The following is a 23,801-nucleotide window of genomic DNA, read 5'->3' as shown; positions in this document are numbered from 1 at the left end:
GGCTGACGCTGGGGGCAGAGAGGCTGACGCTGGGGGCAGAGAGGCTGACGCTGGGGGCAGAGAGGCTGACGCTGGGGGCAGAGAGGCTGACGCTGGGGGCAGAGAGGCTGACGCTGGGGGCAGAGAGGCTGACGCTGGGGGCAGAGAGGCTGACGCTGGGGGCAGAGAGGCTGACGCTGGGGGCAGAGAGGCTGACGCTGGGGGCAGAGAGGCTGACGCTGGGGGCAGAGAGGCTGACGCTGGGGGCAGAGAGGCTGACGCTGGGGGCAGAGAGGCTGACGCTGGGGGCAGAGAGGCTGACGCTGGGGGCAGAGAGGCTGACGCTGGGGGCAGAGAGGCTGACGCTGGGGGCAGAGAGGCTGACGCTGGGGGCAGAGAGGCTGACGCTGGGGGCAGAGAGGCTGACGCTGGGGGCAGAGAGGCTGACGCTGGGGGCAGAGAGGCTGACGCTGGGGGCAGAGAGGCTGACGCTGGGGGCAGAGAGGCTGACGCTGGGGGCAGAGAGGCTGACGCTGGGGGCAGAGAGGCTGACGCTGGGGGCAGAGAGGCTGACGCTGGGGGCAGAGAGGCTGACGCTGGGGGCAGAGAGGCTGACGCTGGGGGCAGAGAGGCTGACGCTGGGGGCAGAGAGGCTGACGCTGGGGGCAGAGAGGCTGACGCTGGGGGCAGAGAGGCTGACGCTGGGGGCAGAGAGGCTGACGCTGGGGGCAGAGAGGCTGACGCTGGGGGCAGAGAGGCTGACGCTGGTGCAGCATGGGGGATGGAGCACGATGGGGAGTGCGCAGCATGGCGGATGGAGCACGTTTGGGAGTGCGCTGCATGGCGGATGGAGCACGTTTGGGAGTGCGCAGCATGGCAGATGGAGCACGTTTGGGAGTGCGCAGCATGGGGGATGGAGCACGTTTGGGAGTGCGCAGCATGGCGGATGGAGCACATTTGGGAGTGCGCAGCATGGCGGATGGAGCACGTTTGGGAGTGCGCAGCATGGGGGATGGAGCACGATGGGGGGTGCGCAGCATGGGGGATGGAGCACGATGGGGGGTGCGCAGCATGGGGGATGGAGCACGATGGGAGGTGCACACCTCCCCCCAACACACACACACACACACACACACACACACACACACACTGGGAACCACAAACACCGCCCTACACAGACACCCACACACACAGACAGACAACGCTGCACACACACAACACCCAACACACAAACACCGCGGCATACATAAATATACGCACATATCGCACAACACACACATTGCACAAAACATACCTCCCCCCAAAACACACCACACCCACACAAACCGCGCAACACACACACACACACACACACTACAGTTACACAGCGCTCCACAAACAACGCAACACACATACAACACCGCTCTCACCCCCCGCCACACCCAGACAACACCCAGAACATGTACAGTGCCCTACCCTACACACACACTTGGTAACTACACACAACAACATCTATATCTATATCTCTCTCTCTCTCTATATAACAAAAATCATACATTAACTACACAATACGTAAATTCTAGAATACCCGATGCGTAGAATCGGGCCACCTAGTATATATATATTATATATATATATATATATATATATATATATATATATATATATATATATATATATATATATATATATATATATATATATATATATATATATATATATATATATATATATATATAAAAATTATATATTATATACACATATATACACACACACACATATATGTACATATATATTATATATATATATTATACACACACACACAGATATATAGATATAGATATATGTGTATATATAGATAGATATATATCTATCTCTATCCCTCTATCTATCTTTCTTTCTATCAAGATAGATAGAGATAGATATCTGTGTATCTATCTATATATACACATATATCTATCTATATATCTGTGTGTGTGATATATATCTATCTAATATTATATATATATACACATACATATACACATATACATATATATACACACATATATGTGTATATATATATATGTATATATTTCTTTCTATCTATCAAGATCGATAGATAGATAGATACATATATACACACAAACACATACACACATAGATAGATATATCTCTATATATACATACATACATACATACATGCATACACACACACACACACCTATCTATATCTATACACACACACACACACACACACACACACACGATCAGACACCCTTGAATTGTTCCAGAGCATTAAGTATTTCTTTCAGGGAATGATTTCAATTATACTGTATATGTTTTGTTGTACAGCACTTTATTTCCTTTGTGTGTATTGTACCAGCATGAAAAAAAAAAACCTGAGAATTTCTCAGGTTGACTCAACCTTTGCATTGTGTGTGTCACACTAAGCATGGAGAACAGAAAGAGGAGAAAAGAACTGTCTGAGGACAAAATCAAAATTGTTGAAAAATATCAAAACAATCTCAAGATTGTAAATTCTACTCCAGAGATCTTGATATTCCTTTATCCACGGTGCACCATATATCAGGAAGTTTACAACCCATGGCACTGTAGCTAATATCCCTGGACGTGGATGGCAGAGAAAAATTGATGAAAGGTTGCAACACAAGATAGTCCAGATGATGGACAAGCAGCCCAAATCAAGTTCCCAAAACATTCCAGCTGTCTTGCAGGCTTAGGGAGAATCCGTGTCAGTGTGAACTATCCATAGACATTTGAATGAAATGAAGCGCTATGGCAGGAGACCAAGGAGGACCCAAAAGCTGGCGGACATAAAGCTAGACTGTCTCCAATTTGTTGGCAGCCATTTTCTGCATAGTGTGAATCGACTTGCATCAGTTTACAGCACCGAGGCCCACTGGTTCCACTTCTAGCAAGACGATACCTATGGATGATGGTGTGGTCAGGTGCACTAGCACGCAGATCACGCTGATGTAAACAGTTTCAAATAGTTTGACGTGACACTTGGGTGCCGCTCACCTCCTCCTTTAAATGTGTCTGAATTGTGTAGCATTTATCATCCCGTTCTGAAGGGCTTTGTGCACAAAGAAGCAGTCATCAGTGTGCGATGTGGCCAAAGGATGTACACTTCTATGCCTTTCTGTGACTCCTCCAATCTCCCTGTATCTCTGTTGCAACCTGCTGATGACACTGACACTATGCTCAATGGCCACTTCTTTCTGCAAACATCCTGCTTTAAGCCACAGAAAGATGAATATAAATGATACCATGATATCAGCGATCTGATAGTTTATTACAGAGGAGCCCACGTTTTTATTATTATGTAATGAGCAGTTAAGATGTATGCAGAAACACAGAGCTCCTACAGAATCTGTCTCCAGAACTTATTTTAAATGAATAAGGGCATTACCCGGGTGAGACAAGTAAGGACTGACAGTCTGCTCTCCTGAACTATATGTCTCACACTTGTTAAGCCCCATTTCATATAAAATAAAATTATGGAGGAAGATTTTTAGGTAGAAGATTTTTAGGTAGATTTGTGTCCAGTCTATATATCTTAACAGTTCAATTACATATTAAGAAAAATACTGATCCGCTGGAACATGTTTATCAAACCAATATAAAACAGTTTGTAGTGCATTTAATATTTTCCTATTGATTTCTCTATTAAATGTTTGACTTTTGTCTAGCCACCACCAAAAAAACGTGAGACCTCCCTAAATGTTGTAATGTACTCTAAAGAGAAGCCTATGACTTGTAGTTTTTATTAAGGATCTGCCAATACAATAGGCACATTATAAAAACCGAAGTATAATCCTAATAACTGAGAAAAAACCCAACATACATACTTTTACTTAACAAGTAAATCAGAATATGAAAACAGACATTGAAACATTTCCAGCGCTGCATAGACCTCAAGTTGTTAATTAAGTGGTTTACACCTATGTGCCGAACACTCTGGGGTTTAAGGAGGCAAGCAGATGTTTCTGTAAGGCAAGTAAAACTGCACAATCTGCAGCTCAGAACATTTATTCTAATTTATTTTTAGAGCGTTTGCATCAATTTATTTCAATTCTTTGAAGAAATGGAAGAAACATTGAAGTGAGCAAATGACGATCCCCGAGCCAAGCTCCAGTGCTCCCCCTTGTGGCAGACATCTGAACATGCAGGAAACTTAGCCAAGTACTTGGAAGGGTTGTGTGATGTTTTTCAGTTACTTTCTACTGATGTTTATGGGGCATACTGACTGGCTACAGAAAAAAATAAAAATAAAGAGTAATCTGGTTCCCAGAATGGTAAGACTCGCTTGTATCGCAAACAGTAATTTTTAACCCTGACCTAATTGGCTTTGGGGAATGCACATCACTGACCTAATCCTAGTTGTGTAAGTCTAGTGGTGCCTTTATTTTTCCTTTACATGTAGCTGGGCCTGGAACTGCAGCTATGGCCGCATTCACACATCCGTGCGTCAGAATCCCTGATTCAATGACTGCCCATGGTTCTCCTGACCCCAACTAACCAGCCCCATAAGCATATGAGGCAGTCAAATTTGGGTCAAAGGACCCGCGACCACACCATGCATCATGGTCTGTACTCTGACCAAAACACAGATGTGGGAATCCAGCCTAAGCCCAACTTCAAGTTAAGGGACAGTACTTAAAGGGGACCTGTCACCACTTTTTTTTGGCCTATAAGCTGCGGCCACCACCACCGGGCTCTTATATACAGCATTCTAACATGCTGTATATAAGAGCCAAGTTCGGGGGTATAACAAACACTTTATAATACTTACCTAACGGTCGCGCGTTGGGCCTTATGGGCGTCTCCGTTGTCCGGTGCCGCCTCTTTTAGCCATCTTTGTGCTCCTTCTCTAGCCGCGGTGCATGACAGGTCCAACATCATACACACTCGCCGGCATTCAGGTCCTGAGCAGGGCTGATCAAAGTATTGTAGTGCGCCTGCGCAGAAGGCTGCGTAATGCACCCAGACTTCAGAAAGAGGACGAAGATGGACGAAAGGGGAGGCGCCAGCACCGGACAACGGAGACGCCCATAAAGACCCACCGCGCGACTGTTAGGTAAGTATTATAAAATGTTTTTTATGTTATACCCCAGCCTGGGCTCTTATATACTTTTAGAAGGATAAGGCACAGCCACAGAAGTACAGAGAAGTCAAGGTGCACTTGTCGGATTCCAAATTAAACGTATTCAAGTAAATACAAGGCACTCTTCAAATATAATTTGCGTGTAGTTTATTTTAAAAAAACAAGGGGCTGTTTATATAAACCGAGACTATGCTCCTTAAGCATGTAAGGATTTTTTAAGGGAGGCTGCCTTCACATGTTTTAGATGGGACACAGATTTCAGCCCTCGCTTTTCGCGGAATCCACATCCCGTGTGCACAGTAGATGGAGTGTCTGCAACAATGTTCACCTGCAACAGATCATTTACTTAATTCTGGAACTTAAAGGGGTAATCTCAAATTCGAAAATTATCCCCTATACAAGGATAAGGGATAACTCCCTTATTGCTGGGGTTCCAACTGCTGGGACTCATGCCGAGAACTGAGGATATGGAGGTCTGGGGTGAATATAGTGGTGGTAGATCATACATACTCACGCTACACTCATCCTTAACCCCTTCACGACCGGCCGATTTTGCGCTTTTTTTTAGCCATTCTTCCGCGAGAGGTAACTTATTTTTCAGGCAACATGGTCATGTGAGGGCTCATTGTTAGCGAAACGAGTTGTACTTTTATATGAAACCATAAGTTTTACCATATGGTGTACTGGAAAACTGCAAAAAAATTCCAAATGCGGAAAAATTGCAAAAAAAAAAAAAGGGCGATAGCACTATCGTTTTTGAGATATTTTATTCACAGTGTTCACTATATGGTAAAACTGATGTGTGGGTGTGATGCCTCAAGGTCAGTGCGAGTTTGTAGACACCAAACATGTATAGGTTTACTTTTATCTAAAGGGGTTAAATAAAAAAAAAAACAAAAAAAAACAAATAGAATTTTGTCTGAAAAAGTGGCGTACGTTTTATGCTATATTCCATGACCTGTAGCGTTCTCATTTTTCGGGATCTATGGCTCAGTGACTGCTTATTTTTTGCATCTCGAGCTGACTTTAATGGTACAATTTTTGCACAGATGCTATGTTTTGATCGCCAGTTATTGCATTTAGCGCAAAATTTGTGGTTGACCAAAAAACGTAATTTTGTAGTTTGGAATTTTTTTGCCACTACGCCATTTACTGATCAGATTAATTGATTTTGTATTTTGATAGATCGGGTATTTCTGAACACGGCGATACCAAATGTGTGTATTTTTTTAACCCTTTGATTTTCAATGGGGCGAAAGGGGGGTGATTTGAACTTAGGTTTTTTTTTTTTTTTTAATAAAACTTTTTTTTTATTTTACTAGGTCCCCTAGGGGAATATATGGATCAGCTGTCTGATCGCTCTGCCATATCTGCTGATCACAGCTACACAGCACATATGCTCCTAACCTGTCTCACCCAGCTCTCGGCTGTGAGGCAGGAAGCGAGTCATGTGAACTACAGGATTCATCACATGACACTGTGCTACCATGACAACAACCAGAAGTCACGTGATCATGTCACGTGACTTCCAGTATCTGCCAGTGAGTAAATGCGCCAATGCCATTATAATGGCGCTGTCACATAATGACAGTGCCATTTAAGGGGTTAAACGGCATGGGCAGATAATGATTCTGCTTGTGCCTAGCAGGTACACACCTCAGCTGTAAAAATCAGCTGAGATGTGCGTCGATCGCTGCAAGCTGCTTGCAGCAGAGCGCGGGCAGTAACACTATGACCGCTAGGACGTAAGATTACTGCCCACGGTCATTAAGGGGTTAATGGGACAGCTGGAAATAGCTGAGCGCACTGATCTTTGGCATTCACATAAGAATGAATGGAGCGATGCACATGATAGACTACTGCTTCATTCACACTGCTTACCAGCCCCTTTAAAGGGAATACGCCATCAGCAAATGAGAGTGTTATAATCACGTTTGGTGGCAATGATTGATTTTTTTCCATTTCCCTTCATATCACAATCTGAATGAAAAAGATTAAAAAAATCTCGTAATTTTAGCCTAACATTCTGTTCTTTCAGGAAATTCACATGTACATTAGAAGCAATTAGACTAGTTTCTGACCCCATAATTTGTATTATATAATGAGCATATACAAATGTCATTGTGAAGAGAGGGGGAGCAGTCAGCTGTGACACTGCCCATTGGGATCGCTGGATTCATGGAGGTGTTTCCTGCAATTGTAATCTCTTCCTAAATGCACAGGAAGTAGTGAAAAATTGCCCCAGTTGCCAGTGTGAAAACAGCAAGATTTCACTTTTTAGTACGGATTTTTATTTATTTATTTTTTTTTTTTAAATAAAAAAAACCTAATGTTAAAAATTGTTCATTTTCTCATGATATATTCCCCTTCAATATCAATCGTAGGCAAAACAAATGCACCATCTTGTACCTAGTGCAAGGCTGAAGGGGGCAACCGTGAAAAAGCCTCCAAAAGGCAGTCACCTCCTGCCCCTAAGGCCCTGCACTAGGCATTACAAGGAGTATTTCATTTTCTTGACGTCTACCTGTGCCTTAATTATTTCTACCAAACAACAACTTGCGTTATTCAGACGCCATGCACAGGTCACTATAAGAAAGTTGTGTGGATAGGTCATGATTCTTATGAAATAAGGACAAGAAGCCAGTGTAGCAAGGGCCGGGAGCACAGATTCAGATGTAAATATACCGCGGTTATTTCATCAATTCTACTGGAGCCGTGTGCTCTGAAATAGATGCTAACTAATAAGATGACTAACCGGAAAGGACCGCCGACACCTTTACACCCTGCAACTACTGTACATATGTGTAACACAACCACAGAACAGGGCACATCTCACTCATCCAGGGCTGATTATTAGCAGAGTCACTGTCAACTAAACATTTTCCACAAACAAAAGTAGTTTTCATTCTTAGTAGTAAGAGGAGAAAAAAAAAAAAAAAAAAGACACACACACACACACACACACACACACACACACACACACACGGCACCTAGTGCTTATTGCAGCATGGGGAAAACCTTGCACCCTACGGCTGAGTAAATAAAAAAAGTTTCTTTTTGGATGCTGCGGTCAATGTTAGTAAATGTAAGATATTGCACACTAGCAAGTTTTCCACCATTTAGGCTATGTTCACATGTGGCATCTTTTTGCCAGTGCGTCTTGAGTGCATTTTGAGTGCATCAAAAACGCAATGAGTTTTTACCGTGTTTTGCCCAATGCGTTTTTTTATTTTTTTTCTTTAAGTGAAATCTATTGACTGGAAGGGCTCAAAAACGCAGTAAAGACCCAAATACAGTTGACATGTTGCATCTTGAAAAACGCAGCCAAGATGCAGCCAACAAAAGATGCCCAGTGTGGACAGCAAAAATTGAAATCTCAGACTTTGCTGAAGGAAGGAAATGCATGCATGTTGGTGCATGTTTGTGACCTGAAAAAGACAAAAGATGCAGCAAAAGATGCCACATGTGAACACAGCCTTAGAAGATATCGCAAGACTAAAACTTGCAAGTCTCTGGAAAAGTCCCATGTGAATAAGAGATTTGGGAGTTGTTCACTACTCAGACGACATTCTGAAATCTACATTCCCCTTTGTAAAATAAAAAATGCCCTATACTTTCCCCGGGTACTAGTGCCGATCTAGTGATGTTGGCATGGAGACTCAAGGCCCGAGTGATTGGCTTTACAGGTCACGTGATCTCACAATCAGTGGCCACTATTGAGCTGCTGTACTCTTACTTCCTTTGGACGAACCTCTGAAAGGAGGTGCGAGCACTGCTGCCCATTATTGGCCAATGATAGGTTGTAGCGCTCACGTGGTATAAATGTCAGGTGAGCCTTTGCAGACACAGTTGGAACTATGCTGTTATGGGAGGTGAGAATACAGCATAATTTACATGGAGGAATGTTGCATTTAAGAAGGGATTGTGAGAGGCGTGGACAACCCCTTTAAAATGGATTTAGAATTATCGGAATATGCGGCTCCCCTTAGATCATTGCTGTATACTGGTCATCAGTAATATTCATAAAGAAAGCTTCAATTCCACCTCCACAAAAAGGATTGCTGGCTGCTGAGTGTACAGGAAGAGAGATGAGAGCAAATCAGAACTAAACTGTAAACAGACGGATTTGATACAAACCTCAATATTTTTGTTCCTTTGTTGAGTGATACCAGTGGCTCCATTATAAAAGGCTGTCATTATGGTCCTTAATTTAACATTTAAACACAAGACAGAAAAACAAAAATTATGGTTGAAGCCAAACAAAAAAATACCTGTCACCAGCGTTGTTTTCAGGATTCCCCTTACAGGACGCACTTCTATCCTCAGCAGCATTCTGCAATACAAGATACGGAGGTGCATTACACATAAAAGGTATATGGTGCTGTAACCCAGGAGTGTGAATGGAGCGACAAATAACATAAAAAGGCAAAACAAGAGTGTAGGATCTGTACAGCTGACCACTATCGAGGGAGTATTGAACAGTATAGTTACACGAGTAGTCTTATGGCCCTAAATTATTACATCTGCCATGGCTGGTTTTCTCGCACTTGCAAGCAGTTTGCTATACAGCTTACATTACCAATGCACTAGCAGGATTCAGCAGGCTCCATGATAAAGGTGGGGGCAGCACAGGTGCAAAATACTGATATAGCAGCCAGTCATGACCTATCAAAGTCATGGAGGGGGTGGCTGCCCATTATTAGACATCCACGCAGGTGAGGTTAGCACAGGGTGCCAATCACACAGGTACGAGCGATGCACTGTCTGGCTTTCAGCATATTTGGTTAAAATATGGACCAATACCTCACGTATTTTTTTACATCATCTTTTTATTGCACATTTGGCTATTTTTGTACAGGATACAGCCAGGTCTATTCGTGTTGGTTGGGAGAACTAGGCTGTCTGCCCTGTGGGGTGCACTTACATAGTGCTGGGCAGCCCATCTAACCTAATAGTATGGGCAACATCAATAGGCTGTAGGACAGACAATGTGCATCACACGTATCTGTGCGACTGGCGCCCTATGCAAGCTTCATATGTGTGCATGTCTAATAGAAAGCCACCCCCTCCATGATTTGATAGGCTGTGAGTGGCTGTCTCATCAGTATTTTGCACCAGTGCTGCCTCCACCTTCATCATGGAGCCTCCTGAATCCTGCTAGTGCACTGGTAATCTGACCTATTGGTAATGGCAGGTTTTTTTCTGTGATTTTGTATTATTTTTTTTGTTAATGTCCTTTTCTATGAGCAGTTTATACAGCTTGCAAGGCCTGATCTGAAGCTCGCCAATCCCTGCACTTCTCCGATGTTACAGAGGGAAACATGCCTCTGTTGGCAACACTGGAGAGCCTGCAATGTGACCGACCTGAATTGTCAAGCCTCAAGAAGACAAGGGGCAGGAGCAGTGCTGCTAAAGAACAAGCCAGAGGCAAGCCCATTTAGAAGGGATTAGGCAGTGTATTACTTCAGTACAAGGTGTAGAGACACTCCTGTTGTATGCTGGACTAAACAGCTGACGCTCTACGTGTATTGAGTGCTGTTGATGACCTATTTCCCCCATCAATCAGCCTTCTACCTCCAGCAGTGACAGGATGTCAACCGTGAATGGAGCAGAGCACCGCAGAGCCGAACACTGTTTAGTGACCGTTCCAGGTACATAGAACAGCTCCTACCCAAATGAATAAGTACAGATGTGTAGTACCCCACAGATACCACTAAACAGTGTCTGGAGATGCAGTGTAGATTTTGCATCCCCTTCTTTCTGATATTACAGATAGGTCATTAATCTCACTGTAGTGGAAAACCGATACATGTGCATTCCATGTAGTGGAAAACCGATCCGTATGCATTACATGTAGTGGAAAATCGATCCGTATGCATTACATGTAGTGGAAACTCGATCCGTATGCATTACATGTAGTGGAAAACCTATATGTATGCATTGCATCTGATGGAAAACCCGTGCGTGTGCATTACATGTAGCGAAAAACCCGTACGTGTGCATTACATGTAGGATGTCAAATGGTTGTCTTGGCAACTGTCTAATCAAACATGTTGCCTTGTCTCTCAATGCCAGTGTGGAACTAAAAGGTGCTACACAATCCTGTCCCAGGAATTTCGAGCTCCATAGGGTTCCAATGGTAGAAATGTTAAAATGACCCCTCTCTGGGATTTCTAGTGTTAAGCACCCACTAGACTATAATCCCTGGAAAGGTGGTGCTAAGATCACATGCACACACTAGGGGACATTCAAAAGTTTAGATTTCTGCACCTTTCAAGACTTATTTTTATTTTACACAAAGGGACATTTTGTGGTTTCCGTTCCTGTACTTGGTTTCTAGCAGGATGTTGCATATAGAACTTACATATGAAGGCTGGAGTTGGTGAGATTCAATTTAGAGGATCCGGTCCATTGGCCATGTGTGTAATGTGTGGCCGGTGCCTCCTATCCGACAGCTCACCTGATATCATCCTTACAGCGTGACGTACACCTGGCGTCATGTTAGCCTGGACAATCAAAGCAGAAGCTTCGGATGTTGATCACAGACATGGCTGATAAACTGGGTCCCAGCAACTCCAATGAGGACATCACATCTTTATGATAGCTCATTGCATTTGTTTTAATAATGCAGTTTTTGACCAAAATACCAGCCCTAAGACTTGGTGCCATGTATCACTGCTGTTCGATCATCTGGGTTCGGTCCGGACAAGGTGACTAATCTGCTAGTCACAAGGTTACATCAATGATATCTCAGCACATCATAAAGTTTTCCCAGCAGAGCCCGTGACGCTGTTACCTCTTAGAGGTTTTCAGTCTATAATGAACGTCAGCGAGCCGGCTGTCCTATGAGCGACAAGAGCGGTCAGATGCCCTTACCAATAGTTTCATATATGCAACCAAGGCAAAAATCTTAGTGTAAGCTGTAAATATAATGTATTAAGTAACGAAAGCCCAAATTACCAAGATGTGCAATTTTATAGAAAAGTGGTACTATTACATGGCTCAGCATGCTTTATATCAATGAATCTGCTGCCATCTAGTGGGTGATGTACATTAAAGCATTTATGAGACAAGTCACTATGTACAAAAGAATGCGGTGTAAGGTCTCCTTCCCAAGTCTGCATATCTAGTACATATGGCATCTGTATTATTCACAGATAGCACACGTACCCATTATAACATGGTGGTCTTCACATGTCCTTGTTTTCCCACGGACTGTGTTCATGTGAACCACTCGGAGACTGGTCTGTTTTTCTGGAAGCATGGATGACAAGGGCCAATACAAGTCTATGAAACTATGAAAAACACATACAACATCCGTGTGCTGTAGAGGTTTGACATTACAAAGCTTCTCCCATACCTTAATGTTATTCTTTCCTTATCCATACCGGAAACACACACACACGGCAAAATGATGAAAGAGCATGACCTGTTTTTCACAGACGTGTTTTAGGCTCTGTGCGCACTAGGCCGTTTTGCCCGCGGATTTACCCGCGGATTTGCTGCGGAAATTTCTTGGGAAATATCTGCAATCTTTGTGCAGACATTTCCCAGCAAATCCTATGAGAAAAAAAAATAGCTGTGCGCACACTGCGGATTTTTCTCAAGAAATTTCCTTGAGAAAATTTTCTCGAGAACCTTTCTTGAGAAAATGAGCATGTCCATTATTTTCCGCAGGTACCTGCGGAATACCCCCGGAATTTCACTCCATTCACTGTAATGTAATCGCGAAATTCCGGGGGTATACCGCAGGTAGCAAATGATGTGCGGTATACCCCCGGTATAGCCGCGATTTACCTGCGGTAATGCTCATCGCTGCCTGCGGTTTTGCAGGAAGCAATGTCATTATGCCAGGAAGAGGAAGCGGAGCAGAGTAAACACAGACGTCACACTCCCTGGACGCCGCACAGAAGCACTTCCGTGCGACCTCCATGTGCCCGTGCAGTCTGTGTCCCGCTCCGGCCCCGCGGCTGCCTGCCCTGCAGTGTGTCAGTGTCTGCCCGCAGTGTCAGCAGCTTGTCACGCTGCAGTGTGTCAGCATCTGCCCGCAGTATCAGCAGCTTGTCACCCTGCAGTGTGTCAGCGTCTGCCCGCAGTATCAGCAGCTTGTCACCCTGCAGTGTGTCAGCGTCTGCCCGCAGTATCAGCAGCTTGTCACCCTGCAGTGTCAGTGTGTGCCCGCAGTATCGGCAGCTTGTCACGCTGCAGCGCAGGCAGACACTGACACAGGCAGACACTGACACTGCACTGCAGGGTATCAGTGTCTGCCCGCAGTATCAGCAGCTTGTCACGCGGCAGCGCAGGCAGACACTGACACCCTGCAGTGCTGGCAGCCGCGGGGATGACGATCGCTGCTGTCAGGAGGTGAGATGAGGTTATTACCTGCTGTGACGATCTCCTGCCTCCTGACGTCACCGCTGTCACTGCAGTCTATGCCCGTCTCGCTGGCGGCCCGAGGCTGTAACTAGCGGTGACGTCACGGGCTCTCGCGATACTTCTGACAACGCGGCGGGCATAGAAGTCAGTGACAGCGCTGACGTCAGCAGTACAGGAGATGATCACAGCAGGTAATGATTTCATCTATGCTCCTGATGGCAGCGCTCGGCATCCCCTGCAGTGACCTGGGCTATTGATGTTAGCTCAGGTCACTGCATTGCTCTCCCAGCCAATGGGGAACATTCTGTTCTTCATTGACTGGGACAGCGATTATGGTATGGATCGCCGTGCCCCCCCCCCGCCCCCCTTATTGGATTACGCCGGACGTGGAATTGATTGTTCTTTTCAATAAATTGGTTAAAGAGGGAATGTGGGGAGTGTTTTTTCAAATAAAACTTTTTTGTTGTCTATTTTTTATTTCTTACTGACTGGGTTGGTGATGTCGGGTATCTGATAGACGCCTGACCTCACCAACCCCAGGGTTTGATGCCAGGTGACATTACACATCTGGAATCAACCCCATATATTACCTCGTTTGGCAACGGGATGAGCTGGGGCGAAGCGCCAGGATTGGCACGTCTAATGGATGCGCCACTTCTGGGGCGGCTGCGGCCTGCTATTTTTAGGCTGGGGAGTGTCCAATAACAGTGGACCTCCCTAGTCTGAGAATACCAGACCACAGCTGTCCGCTTTACCTTGGCTGGTGATCCAATTTGGGGGGGATCCCACGTTTTTTTGTTTTAAATTATTTATTTAATGTAAAATAACAGCGTGGGGTGCCCTCTATTTTGGATTACCAGCCAAGGTGAAGCTGCCAGCTGTAGTTTGCAGGCTGCAGCCGTCTGCTTTACCCTAGCTGGCTACAAAAGATGGGGGGACCTCACGTCTTTCTTTTTTTTAATTATTTATTTTATGGCTAAATACAAGGCTAAGCACCCTTTAGTGCCACATGAAAGTCACTAAAGGGTGCCAGCTTAGAAAATGCAGGGAGGTGGGAAATTATATAGGTCTTTCTCATCTATCTATCTATCTATTCATCTATCCATCTTTCACTCTATCCATTATCTGTCTATCGATTATCTATATTATTTATTGCAAAACCGCAGGGACCAACCTGCGGTAAATCCGCGGCAAATCAGCATGCGTTTTTCCGCAGGTGCGGAAATCTTCAACTCCCAGAAGTTTCTCAAGAAATTTTCTTGAGAAAAATCACTTTTCTAGTGCGCACAGAGCCTTATACGCACGTGTGAAGGGGCAACTTTGATTTAGATCATGTATACAATGTTGAGTTTTTCCCCTCAGTATTTGTAGCCAAATCCAGGAGTGGAACAATCATAGGAAAAGTATAATAAATATAGACGTGGTGACGTGTTTCTATCAACCACTCCTGGTTTTGGCTACAAATACTGAGATAAAAAAAAAACAAACAAACACAACAACATGTGCACGAGGCCTTTGAATGCACTGTGGTTAGCCCAAAAAAAAAATAAAAATAAAATAATAAGAGATTAATTCGTAATTATAATTAGGATGATCAACTCCTCTAAGGGCTCTTTCACACGTCCGTGAAAATCACTCACGTTTTTCACAGACGTGTCAAAGGTGCGTATTGCCCTCCATGTGCCGTGTTTGACACAGATGTGTTCTCAGTGTGTTATCCGTGATAACACACCGAGAACGGGAACTTTCTGCTCACCTGTCCCTGGCATTGCTGTCCGTGGTGCTGATCTTCGATCTCTGGTCCTGCCGACTCCCCACTGCGGTCCGGAAGCAGCAGTGGAGTGAATATGCAATGAGCATAATAAGCGGGGGTTGGAAGCGAGTGACAGCAGCGGCAGACACAGCAGTGCTGGAAAAGGGGAGTACAGAAATTCTTCTTATTTCACAGACACGTGTGTTTTTTCCGGTGACACACCCGTGATGCTGCAGTACAGTGGACATGTCTATGTATGGAGCGCACGGGCACACGTATGCTCCACACGGACACACTGTCCATGGCAAAACATGCAAGTGAGTATAGACCCATTGATTTTAATGGGTCTATGTGTGCCCGTGTCTCCAGCACGTGAGGAAATATGACCAAACACGTGCCAGAGACACGAACGTGTGAAGGAGGCCTAACACAGATGAAGGTTTCCATGCTCTGATCCTATTAACATCCCAGCACAGGCTTCTGTCAGTGTAACAAGGCAACTGCCATTTTGATCTACTATAATGATTACATGCCTATAGGCAACTTAAGTGTGATTTCTTAAACAGAGGTATTTATGAATTTCTGACATTTCCTTTTTTTGGTCTATTCCTGGTAAACCCCTTTATCCCCTTTGCCCCTTGGCAATTTTCTGTTTTTTTTTCAAGAGCCATAACTTTTTTATTTTTCCATCAATATTGTCATAAGGGCTTTTTCTTTTGCAGGCAAGTAGTACTTTTGAATTACACCATTTATTCTGCCCCGTATTATACTGGAAAAAAGAAAGAAAAAAAAAAAAAAGGACAATTCCACAATGATTTTTTATTTACCACGTTCACTATATGGTAAAGTGGACCTGCAATTCTGGTTTCTCAGGTCAGTACGAGCTAGCAGATACCAAAGATGCTTAGTCTTATTTTTAAGTGGTGAAAACAAAATTCAAAAAAGACTCGTAACATTCTCATTTTTGGGGATCTGGGGCCGAATATGGTCTTATTTTTTGGATCTTGAGCTGATTGTTGTAAGTATACCATTTTTGCATAAATATATACAAACATACATACATACATACATACATACATAGATGTGATGTTTTTATCACCTCTTCTTGCAAGGTTTCAACAACTAAAAAAAAAAAACCTCGAAATTCTTGTTTTTAGATTTTTTTTCTCGTTAAACCCTTTACCGATCAGATTCATTTATTTTTTTTCATGGTTTTATCTTTTTTTAAAAAACATGAAAAAATATAAACACTTGTCAGATTTTACTAGTCAATATAGGGACTTAAAGCTGCTGCACTGTGATCCCTTCTACCGTTCGGATCGATGCTTCAGCATGGCTGTGAACAGCAGAATTGCAGATCTCTTGTGAACCCCCAGAGCCATGAGCATGAAACGACCGTCATCCTCTCTATGACCCGCATCTGATCCCCGACCTGCTGCGTTTTAATGTTTGGAACACAAATTCTAGTTTTTACGCTATGGTGAGAGCCACTTTTCTTCTGTTTCAAGGACTGTCAATAATTGCATGATCACAAACGTGTGCACCACTATATAGCGCGATACTCTACATATCCATTTCACCAATCGTGTGGGGTTGACTGGATTAAGTGGTGCAGAACTGTTTATCTTTTTTTGGGGGGAAAAAAAAAGAAAAAAAACATTGCACACATGACAATGAGAAAAAAAATCCCACTTTTCTGGGCCAATTTTTTTTTTAAAAGGTTGTGTGAGCCTCCATGGGAGGTTTACTGGATATGGTATAAATATTGAATGCAATTATAATACAGTATAAGAAGAAAACTCCATTTAGTTGCAGCGGCAAGAAGACAGAGTTGTACAATCCTGCATGCAAGATTTACCAAAACTAATTGTTACAACCGACTACTCCGTAAAGACCAGATACCTGGAGCAATGAGCACTGCGACTCTTTGAAGTATATGAGGCTTTAACCGCACTGTTTTCAATATGGACAATTACCTTTGTCCTTTCATGTTCCGCTCGGAGACGTTCACATTCTTCCTGGAGCAGTTTCACTTCTTGCTCCAATGACCGGATTTTCAGCTCACTGTTCAGCTTTTCAATTTCCCAGTCAGTAATACTTTTGCTTAAGCTTTTCATCACTACAGAAAAGAAGAAGAAAAAAAAAAAAAAGTTAATTCATCCAGAAGCAGCCATTCTACTGAGCAGCGACATCTTTTATTAGGAAAATTACTGTTTTTCACATTGGGATACTCTTCCCAGGTTATACTATCTCAGTCTATACAAGCACTCTGGTATAATAAATAAGGCTAGGTTCACATTACCGTCAATTTGTACCAGTCACAATCCGCGGCTCTGGTAAACAACGGAATCCGTTTGGCGGATTCCGTTGTTCCCATAGACTTGTATGAGTGGCGGATTGTGACTGATGACACTGCGTTGCATCCTCCGCCCGACTGATCAGTTGTGGAACGACTGACCGTCGGGCGGCAGGAACGCAGCATGTAGCGTTTTTTTGAGCAGCGGAATCCTTTTGATTTCGCTGCGCATGCTCTCTCTCAGCGGCCGAACAATCAGCTGATCGCCCGGCAGCCGCCTTCTGTGGAGCGACCAGCTGATCACCCGGCGGCCGGCTAATGAAAGCGATCAGCTGATTGCTCTCATTAGCCGACCGCCGGGAGATCATCCGTTTGCTCTCAAAAGCTGGAGGCCGGTTAATGAGCGCAATCAGCCGCTCGTTCTCTCTGTCTCTTGTTTTATAACGGAATCCGCTTTCTCTTCCAATTCTTGTCATCCGTTGTACAATGCATTAGTCACAAGCGTTAAGCAACGCATGTGACTGATGCAAAACAACGGAAATGTGAACCTAGCCTTACCTGCACCACCGCATCAGATTAGATCGACATGGCTACTGCACAGTGAGGGTCATAATACCACCACTTTCCTCTAGGTACAAATAAGATTGGAATCGTGCAATAATTTGACCACACAATATATTTCTGTCAATTGTGCTGAAGTAGTGGAAGCTGAGGCTCGGCTCTCCCAGCGTCATGGATCCCCATTGACTAGTGGTGAACAAGCACTACCATGCTCGGGTGCTTGGTATTCAAAGTGAGCAATTCGTGCTGCTATGATGGGCATGACTCAAGTACCAGAGTATAATGGAAGTCAATGGGGAACTGCAGCATTTTCTGGGAAATCAGTGGGAACATTTTTTTTCTTTCCAATAAAAGGGGTGTTATAAATTGGCAGGTTGTGCAGCACTTGGCTATGCAAGACAGTTCCAAAGTCAATAATTGATATGGTAATGTGAATATGCAGCCAGCATTCTAATTTACAAGGCACTTCAGAGACCTATTCCTGTGAATGGTGGAGGTCCCAGCACTCAGCAAGTTACCATCAATAGGTCATAACCTTCAAGCAGCAACAACCCCTTGAAGTGCATGTATTTATCGCTAAAAAGCAGTGTTATTTAGGACTGAGCATACATTTTGGTTTCCACAATCTCAGTGCTTCATACCGTGTTTCCCCGAAAATAAGACCGCCCAGGAGTTTTCAGGGAAGCTTTAATATAAGACAGCCCCTGAAAATAAGACCTAGCCGCGATCAATAATGAAGTGTCATGCAGCGGTGAAAGAGTTAAAGACACTGCAGGACACTTCATTATAGATAGCGGGCACCCCCAGAAGAGAGAAGACGGAAGAAAGAAGACCCTCGATCATACTTACCAGACGCCGACCGGGAGCAGGTAAGCACATCAAGGTCCTGCAGCAGAACACACACATCAGATCGCATCCACACACTCACAACATCCAGCGATATCGCTTGCTTCTCGGCAGCGATACTGTGCGTGCAGTGATCTTCCAGGACCTGCCGAGGATCACATGGCCGGAATCATGTGGTATCTCCGGATGTTGTGAGTGCGTATGTGCGTCAGTGTACGCGATGTGTGAGTGTATTGTGTGTGTGTGTGTGTGTGTGTGTGTGTGTGTGTGTGTGTGTGTGTGTGTGTGTGTGTGTGTGTGTGTGTGTGTGTGAGCGATCGGATCTGTGAGTGTCGGCAGGAGGCAGAGGAGGACGGCGTGCAGCACATCTGCTGGGACCATCCACAGGGGCACAGGGAGAAGTGGTGTGTGTGTGTGTGTGTGTGTGTGTGTGTGTGTGTGTGTGTGTGTGTGTGTGTGTGTGTGTGTGTGTGTGTGAGAATGTATGCGATCGGATCTGTGAGTGTCGGCAGGAGGCAGAGGAGGACGGCGTGCAGCACATCTGCTGGGACCATCCACAGGGGCAAAGGGAGAAGTGGTGTGTGTGTGTGTGTGTGTGTGTGTGTGTGTGTGTGTGTGTGTGTGTGTGTGTGTGTGTGTGTGTGTGTGTGTGTGTGTGTGTCAGACGCAGGGGAGGCATGCAGCGTACCTGCTGGGATATCACAGGAGGATCTGGGAGCCATACAGACACCCTGGGCTGGTAAGTATGACGATCCCAGGATGGGGGTTCTGTTTTTGTGGGGGGTAAACTTACCCCCAACCATGTCTTCTCGAGAATAAGACCTATCGCTTTTTTCAGGGCAAAAAAAAAAAATATAAGAGTGTCTTATTTTCGGGGAAACAGGGTAGTACAGTGGAACCTTGGATTACGAACATACTTTGTTCCGGGAGTGTGCTCTTACACAGAGTTACTCATATCAAAGCAAATTTTCCCGTAGGAAATAATTGAAACACAGACAATGCGTTCCACAACCCACAAATATTTACTGTATTTATACAAACTTACTACAGTAATACAAAATAATGTACAGTATTCATAAAATTACAGTACACGAATACAAAATACTGTACAGTATAGTAAAAAACATAAAACATATTAAACGGTCCGAGAGAGAAAAAATAATGTATAAATATGACAACCTTTATTCTAATACAATACACAAAAACATACCCCCAAATCTATTCTCAACAAAATAAGGGCAGAACTAAGCCAAATGTGGGTAAGAAATACTGCACAGGCAATTAGATTACAGTACAAGAAATTGGCTGTTCTGTTTAACAGAAAGTACAATACTATATCCACAAATGCAAATTGATACATGCTATAAAGTATATATTGTACTGTAGAACGGTATACTGTATACAGTATATATGTACAGAATGTTACTTCCAGTAGGTTTACACAGAGCACGCCGAGTGGGTCAGAGTGTGGTGAAAGGACAGAACCGGAAGTGTACACGGTGAGTATTTGCTCTTATTGCAAATCATTGCTCTTAAACCAAGTTACAAATTTGTAAAAAGCTTTGCTTGTCTTGCAAAACGTTATCAAACCAAGTAACTCTTAATTCAAGGTTCCACTGCACTTGGAGACTGCAGACCGTAAAATCCTTCAATGAACACATTCTGATGATTGGGCCTAAAACCTTTTTTTTTATTTTTCCTAAAGAAATTTTCAACTGATTTATGACCAAGTCACTTTCATTTGTTCAGAATTCGGATTTGGAAGGAGGTTCAGACCCTGTTGCTCAAACAGTGTTACTGATTGATTCACTTTTTGCCGATTCTGCACAGCTACGCTATGTGATGCATAATACATACAGGCCGTAGAAGCCTAAGGCTGGGGCCACACGGGGCACTACTGCGATGCTCGCATGACACTCGGCTCGCGCTGGCAGCACAGCAGCAGCAGAGTGTCATGCTAGTATCCTTGCAACTGAGGTCCGACTGTGCGTGCGGACCTCAGCTGCAGGGGGCAGGCCGGCTGTGCAGAAGGGCGGGTTGGCACTGAGGAGGGGAGGGAGGGATTTCGCTATCCCTCTCCTCCATAGCCGGCTATTGTGATTCTCGCTCTGCATGCACAGTACACCGGTGTACCGAGAGTACAGTGCGATTTTTCTCTCGCCCCATTCACTTGAATGGGTGCGAGAGAAAAGAATCTTGCATTACAATCAGGGCTGTGGAGTCGGTAAACCAAACCTTCGACTCAGACTCCTCAATTTCTCTTGCACCGACTCAGACTCCTACATATATTGCTTATAGTTAGGTGAAAAATTTATTGTAATACATGAACATGTGTATGTGAACATCAGACATTTAATAGTTTTTATGATACAATAATCAAGATATTTGGATAGAACATAAAATATATTTATTAGAATACAACTTTAGAACACAAAAACTGTAATAAATTGTAAATATGTAATACACTAATATACAGTAGATTACATATATATCTGGTGTGTAATTATATATATATTACATATTTACAATTTGTTAGTTTGTCTTCTAAAGTTGTATCCAATAAATATTTTATGTTCTATCTAAATATCTTGATTATTGTATCATAAAAATAATTAAATGTCTAATGTTCACATTGTACTACAATACATTTTTCACTTAAATATAAGCATTATACTAAATATTATTTAGTAAAATATTCAGCACATTCTGCATTGCACTACTGTCCCCAATTTATTATATATTTTAGGAGTCGGAGTCGGTGCATTTTATACTGACTCCGACTCCACCAAAATGAGCTCCGACTCCACGACTCAGACTCCACAGTCCTGATTACAATGGTAGCATGCTGCGATTGTTTTCTTGGTCCGATTAGGGCTGAGAAAATAATCGCACATGTGCGCTGACACACAGGCTAGAATTGGTCCGAGTGGAATGCGATGTTTTATCGCACTCCACTCGCACCGATTTTCTCGCTGTGTGGCTTAGGCAATCACACACAATCAATTACACACCAGATGCTTTTTTTGCTACCCTAGTTTGTTACTATAACTAAGCAGATTCTTATCACTGTGACATGTACTAACTGAAGGCGGTAAACCTGCAAATCTCCGCTATTGCACACGTCTCATTCTGCACTTAGCCCTGAAACACCTTGTCTGACTGTTAATGACACACACGTAAACCATCCAAATACATGACACAATGACAAGCAAATCTTACTGCAACTAGCATGCATAATGAACAGTAGTCCATTGACCCCCTCCCCCTAAAAAGAAAAAAAATGGACTGGCATATTGGAGTGTGATACAAAATTAAGTATGGGTCTGTATTAACACCATCTGATTGAGGCCTCATGGAGCATAAAATGATTAACCCCTTCACGACCGCGGGCAGTAAAATTACGTCCTATTTTAACGTGACTTAACGACCAGGGACGTAATTTTACTGCCTAAACTTCATTTGATTGCCGTGGCCATAGCAACGGCTTTCAAATTATGTCCCCTGCTGTTTCTTACAGCAGGGGACCTTTGCTTGACCCCAGGGGGGGGCGGCATCGCCACCCCCTATCGACGATCGATGTGATTGGCTGTTCAAATCTGAACCGCCAACCACATCGATCGCACTAATTTCGGCAAAAATAATGCCCGAATTAGTGCGATACTGTGAGATCCAGCTATGAAATGCTGTAGCTGCTGCAGCATATCATAGGTGGATCTCAAACATGTCGCCCCCAGCCCCTGCAGCACTAATTGGAGCGATCGTGCTATGACGCGCAATCGCTCCAATCAGTGTGCAGTGGGGCAGTCTGATCTGCCGGTGGCCGCCCTCCCCAGGCCTGTGCTGGTCTGGGGAGCCTCCCCCAACATGTCTGCAGCGTGCAATGGCTGGTACTTGTGGTACCACGCCACCGCTGCTGCCGCCGCCGCCTTAGATGAGGTCACCGCTTCTGCTGCACGTGAGTACTGTGCTCACCTTGCAGCCCGTGCGCGCTCCCGTGGTGCCCCTGCGCGCTCCCGTGTTAGCCCCTGCCCGTGCCCCCCTGACATCCCGATCTGCTCCCCCCCCCCCCCCCCCCCCGACATCCCGATCTGCTCCCCCCCCCGACATCCCGATCTGCTCCCCCCGCGATCTGACTGCCTCCCCCATTATCTCTATTCTGCTTCTGCAGCTCCCTCTCCGGTCTCCCCCTCTGCTTCCACATTGCTTTGGTTCCTGTGAAGCACCTAAAGGGTTAATAAACTTATTGGATGTGGTTTTGAGCAGTGTGTGGGGTGCAGTTTTTAGAATGGGGTCACTTTTGGGTATTTTCTGTCACCTCGGCCTCTCAAAGTCACTTCAAATGTGATGTGGTCCCTAAAAAAAATTTTGTAAATTGTGTTGGAAAAATGAGAAATTGCTGAGGACCTTTGACCCGTTCTAACTTCCTAACGAAAAAAAAATTTGTTCCGAAAATTGCGCTGATGTAAAGTAGACAAGTGGGAAATGTTATTTAGTAACTATTTTGTGTGACATATCTCTCAGATTTATGGGCATACATTTTCAAAGTTTGATAATTGCGAAATTTTCAAAATTTTCACAAATAAACGCAAAAAATATCGGCCTAAATTTACCACTGACATGAAGTACAATATGTCACGAAAAAACAATCTCAGAATCGCCAGGATCCGTTGAAGCGTTCCAGAGTTATAACCTGTCAAAGTGACACTGGTCAGAATTGCAAAAAAATGGCCCGGTCATTAGGGTGTTTTAGTGGCCGGGGGTGAAGGGGTTAAGGCACCACTCTGGGTTTTGTTTTTTGTCCCTTTGTTAGGGATTATGCGAGTGTAATGTATGTTGTCACTCACTGGTAGCCATCTTCCCCCGTTTTCAGCATCACGTGACCTATGAAATCACATGGTGGG

General features: G+C 44.1%; 1 protein-coding gene across 5 annotated transcripts in view; it reads right to left on the bottom strand.

Moving 5' to 3' along the window:
* The window catches only part of AZI2 (5-azacytidine induced 2), a 92,377-nt gene that overhangs the window by 24,516 nt on the left and 44,060 nt on the right, over positions 1 to 23,801 (bottom strand). For all 5 annotated transcript variants that reach the window (XM_075315257.1, XM_075315255.1, XM_075315254.1 and 2 more), the window contains 2 exons: positions 17,174 to 17,316; positions 9,340 to 9,401 (listed from right to left, as the gene is read on the bottom strand). In XM_075315257.1, coding sequence (XP_075171372.1) covers positions 9,340 to 9,401; positions 17,174 to 17,316 — 205 coding nt within the window. The remainder of the gene's footprint in view (positions 1 to 9,339; positions 9,402 to 17,173; positions 17,317 to 23,801) is intronic.

Source organism: Anomaloglossus baeobatrachus, chromosome 6 (assembly GCF_048569485.1).
Source record: "Anomaloglossus baeobatrachus isolate aAnoBae1 chromosome 6, aAnoBae1.hap1, whole genome shotgun sequence".
NCBI classification, from domain to species: domain Eukaryota; kingdom Metazoa; phylum Chordata; class Amphibia; order Anura; family Aromobatidae; genus Anomaloglossus; species Anomaloglossus baeobatrachus.
Note: the sequence above shows the minus strand (reverse complement) of the source record. Positions and strands in the feature narration are given on the sequence as shown.